Genomic DNA, 4,377 nt, shown 5'->3' on the forward strand with positions numbered 1-4,377 from the left:
TGTTTTAAAAGTTTTTTTAAAAATAAATAGCTTAGAACATCAGAAAATACATCTCAATTGTATAAAAAAATCCTTTTAATTCTCGTTTAACTGACGTTTTTATATTCTAAAACATCAGAAAATACATCTCAATTGTTCTTTCGAAAATATACTTGAAAAACACTTTTTAAAAATATTTTTCAAAAAGATTTTACAAAAATCTTATCCAAACACATACTTTAAAATTTTCAATTATAATACAATAAAAATGTTTTTAAAGTATTTGTTCAAACGAACCTAAGTGACCTAGCGAAAGCCAAATGAAACGAATTTTCAAGTTCTTGGCGCAAATAAAATCAACAAACCAAATGTTTTCAGGAGAACAGACAAGTCAAGATCCTGTTGCGCAGGACTCGTTGCAAATAGTGGAGTACAAATTTCCAATAAGAATGTGGGTGCCAATCAGCAGTTATCACATGAATCTCGGATTAAAAGTTCAACCACAAATTAATGCAAATACAGCAACAGTTCCATGAAAGGCCCAATTCATTGAGGCAAGAAGAACATACAGAATCCAAGAAAGCGTAAGCAATGACCACCCTCCTCAAGTGAGGGCATCCCAAGCATTTTCAACCTCCCGTTTCAGGTACAGCATGGACGCCAGTAACAGAAATCTGGACTTAATCTTTCCTGAGTTCCAAGTATTCACGCCGTATGCCTGCAGCATTTAAAATGACTATTTCCAGCTTGTCTCCCTGCAACACCACATTAGCAAGTTCAGAAGAGCGGGGGAAAAGTTAATCCTCGTTTGTAGTATATTGACAACAAATGAATATTGGAAATCCTTCATCATGAAGCTCATAGTCCAGAAAAGAATTGATAATCCCTACTAAAATTGGCAGATAGATTCACATGATAACAGAAAAGCCACTTCCAACTACCTTCCAAGCATCGAAGTAACTTTCTATCCCTGACAAATTAATTTGTTTACTGGGTCGTTTAAATTTGATTCACTGTTTACTGCACAACATGATCCTATGTTTGTATTATATTGATGAATAAAGAATGTGCATTAAAATTCACTCATTGATCCTATTTACAAAGCATATCAGTGACAGAGCAATGGTAACAAGCCTACCGTATATATGTCCCTCTCTGTTGCTGATGCAAAACAAGTTTTCACCAAGTCAATGGCTTCGGACTCTGAAAGGGGAGTAACGGCATCCTGTAGTAACCATGTGGTTTTTAATTTGAAGATAAAGAAAAAAAAGGTACATAAGAATGCTGAAAGAGACTGTTATCAAAATCACACCTTTGCTGGTAATAAAAGAGGACTGGGAGACTTCAGTTGGTTGTCCAGAAATGGTGTTATAAGGGTAGAACCAGAACCTTGGGAACTGTATCCGACCCTTTCGTAAGACCCAACAGCATCATACGTAAAGACACAGCCCTTACCTTCAGGATTTCAGGAAGATCAAAAGAAACGGACATTGAACCAGTATAAAGATTGAGATAATGACCCAATTGAAATAAGATTAAGACTAACCTTCATGGTCAAGGCCACCCAAGACATTGAAAGCATAGTATGGGAAGAAACGTTTGTAGTACAGGGTATTAGAGAGCAACTGAGCCATAGCAGGGCAGCTCATTTGCTTGTTATGTTGGTGCTGATAGATCTATAAGTCAAATAACGATTATCAAATTATGTGAATGAATTCAAACAAACATTAGTTCAAAGAATCTGTCCAAACATTATGTTAAATGACATCAAACTCATCTTAAGAAAGTTCGAATTTACTTCTCCAACCATGCATAACATCTCACCATGCCCCCATAGTTAAGACACAAACTTTTGCCCTCTTTGGGAGATGGCCAGAGATTGTTGTGCTTTGTCATTACCCAGTTTATTACTTGCTAAATGTACCTCAACACGTTTTCCAGGAATTAACAATAAATTCAAATTTTAAACATACAAAACAATTCAATAACTCACCAGGTGCCTAGCTTCCAGGACCTTTTGCAGAGCTCTGACATCTGCTTGAAAGCCAGAAGAGGCCATCAAAGATTTGTCTGCCCTATATGGTAAGAAACCAAAAAAAACTTCACAGGAGAAGTAAAATACAAACAACGGTGCGAGCATCAAAGAGGAAAAAAACGAAATGTAAGCATTGTGATCACCATGTATTGATAAATATAAGAAAGTTATATATGATATCCTACTGAAGTAAAAAGTAAAAGAAACACTCTCCGCATTTAGGTGAGGAACAATTATTCCATCATGGAATCTCCTCGTGAAGGCTCCATGATAATGGAATTAAACAGAGATTAAATGGCTAGTACTTGCCTACTTGGTACATTAAATGTTAAATCATCATGTTTATACATATAGTCATTAAAAGCCCACAAGCTCTGTCAATAAAGGGCTGAGCCTCAGGTCCGGTCCTCCAATAAATCACGTGCTTCAACCATGAAGCCCAGTCTACATGATGCGCTGTTAATGCTTCAGAGGCCATTTAAGTGAATCAAAAATGTTGAGTTATAAATCCGAGACAAAATGCTAGGTAAAAATAATTTATTCACTTGATAAATTTTCTTCAAATATTTAGATTACAGCAAATCATCCCCACTTAGGGATATCGATTCAGTAAATCGCAACCTTCACCTTGCGTTGTGTCCCTTGCACAACATTGCGCTCTCAGCTCTTAATTAATATGGTTTCATACAGGAAATAAATAGAAAGCCCCGCGAAGAGTATATTCCATGTCTTTAAAAGAACAAACAGTAAGCATATGTGCATAATTAGTATCTAGTCTAGTTAAACAAAACAAAAAAAATACTAGACTGTGTGCCCAGTGTGCTTCATCAGCATTCTTTGTAGCACAGAATTAACATTTTCTTACTGTTTATCTATTAATCTATCTTCAAACCCGGCCTAAGACATCTTGTAAACAAAATAATTCAGTAAAATTAACTTCACCAAATAAGCTTCGCAGTCAAAAAATAATAATAATAATAAGCTTCATAATCAAGACTAAAACCTTCTAACAAACGGATCCAATAAAGCACACAAAAATCTTATATAAAAGTAAAAATCGGATCTTTTTACCACGAACTTCTATTATCATAACTTCTCAGTAAAAACAACCAAAGCCTCAAACAATTAAGCAGTAAACTATACTCACAGCTGAATAATTTTGGAGTAATCGCGTGTAAGAATGTTGTAGCCAGTGGACATTCGAGTATCGGCCGCAATCACACAGTAATCAGCGCCGGCAATCGCAACACACGTCCTGTACAAAGCAATCAAAATACACACAACATTAGCATTGAAATCAAAGGGTTTCTCCATAAATTGAACAAGGATTTAACTCACCCTCCATTGTTGTCGTACGGAGACCAATTTGCTCGCTGCTTCGTCATGTCGAATTCGAAATAGTAAGAGAGACGCGAAAAAGAACGCGAAGATTGATGTTTTGAGCTATGGCACCGCACTGTCTTTTTTCTCAAGAAAAGTAAGTGGGCCTCGCTTGTTGGGCTCCAGATAACTGATTTTACTATTGGTCTGGACTATTCGCAAAGCAAGTAAACTTTGGGCTTTGGGCGTTTAAATTGGGCATTTCTCACACTTGCCAAAGAATATTGGTGACCTTTTATATTATTATTATTATTTTTGGTTGTGCATAATTTTTAAATTGAAATTTTTTTGGCAGAAATTTTATATTTTTATTCAATTAAACGACTGTTTTTATTCTTTCCTCCTCGAATCTTGTGTGCATACTAAGAGTATTATTTTTTATTGTGAATATCGATAGGATTGACTAGTTTCACAGATAAAGATTCGTGAAACCGTATTACAAGACAAATACTCAAAAATTCCTATGTATTATTCTCTCCACTATTGCACCAAGTTATTGTTTTCCATAAAAATGTTTGCTAGTCAAAAATATTTTTTTTCTAATAATATATTACATTGTGTGCACGCATTTTAAGTGCTTATTATTCATTAGTTTAATAAAATGAAAAGATAATTGATAACATGGTTTCAAACGTGGAACTTGCTGATTTAAAATTTTGAACCTCGAGTCAATTTTCACTTGATAATTATCAAATCATTTGTTAAATGTTACAAGAAACTTATATTAAAACATTTTCTGTTAACACTAATTTTTATCATCAAAATCATAATTAATTATTTTTACTCGGAATGATGAATAATTTTAAAATACAAAAATAAGAATATATATATATATATATATATATATATATATATATATAAAGAAATGCTACGACAAGTGGAGTTGTATGAATTTGATGTGTTTCGCTCCATGTCGACCAACTGAGAAATTATCACGAGGGTTGCCACAATATGGCATGAACACATCATTATTTTAATGAAGT

At 34.3% G+C, this 4,377-nt stretch overlaps 1 protein-coding gene across 1 annotated transcript; it reads right to left on the bottom strand.

The window, feature by feature from the left end:
- Positions 1–392: 392 nt before the first annotated feature.
- LOC142519202 (proteasome subunit beta type-1-like) lies at positions 393–3,529 on the bottom strand. The gene is made up of 7 exons (XM_075622140.1): positions 3,353–3,529; positions 3,162–3,269; positions 1,973–2,054; positions 1,526–1,655; positions 1,292–1,434; positions 1,118–1,204; positions 393–734 (listed from the first exon to the last, which is right to left on the bottom strand). Exons 1-7 carry the CDS (start codon positions 3,397–3,399, stop codon positions 660–662), a joined length of 672 nt encoding a protein of 223 aa, XP_075478255.1. The 5' UTR covers positions 3,400–3,529; the 3' UTR covers positions 393–659.
- Between the last annotated feature and the right edge of the window lie 848 nt (positions 3,530–4,377).

The sequence above is a fragment of the Primulina tabacum genome, chromosome 11 (assembly GCF_025594145.1).
Source record: "Primulina tabacum isolate GXHZ01 chromosome 11, ASM2559414v2, whole genome shotgun sequence".
Classification (NCBI taxonomy): Eukaryota; Viridiplantae; Streptophyta; class Magnoliopsida; order Lamiales; family Gesneriaceae; genus Primulina; species Primulina tabacum.

Bases quoted from the DNA above. Each gene is read 5' to 3' on its own strand.
- LOC142519202 (XM_075622140.1), bottom strand. From the start codon at position 3,399: ATGACGAAGCAGCGAGCAAATTGGTCTCCGTACGACAACAATGGAGG. The intron at 3,270-3,352 runs GTGAGTTAAATC...TGCTTTGTACAG, and splicing joins CCGTACGACAACAATGGAGG to GACGTGTGTTGCGATTGCCG. The intron at 2,055-3,161 runs GTGAGTATAGTT...CTTACCATATAG, and splicing joins TACTCCAAAATTATTCAGCT to GGCAGACAAATCTTTGATGG.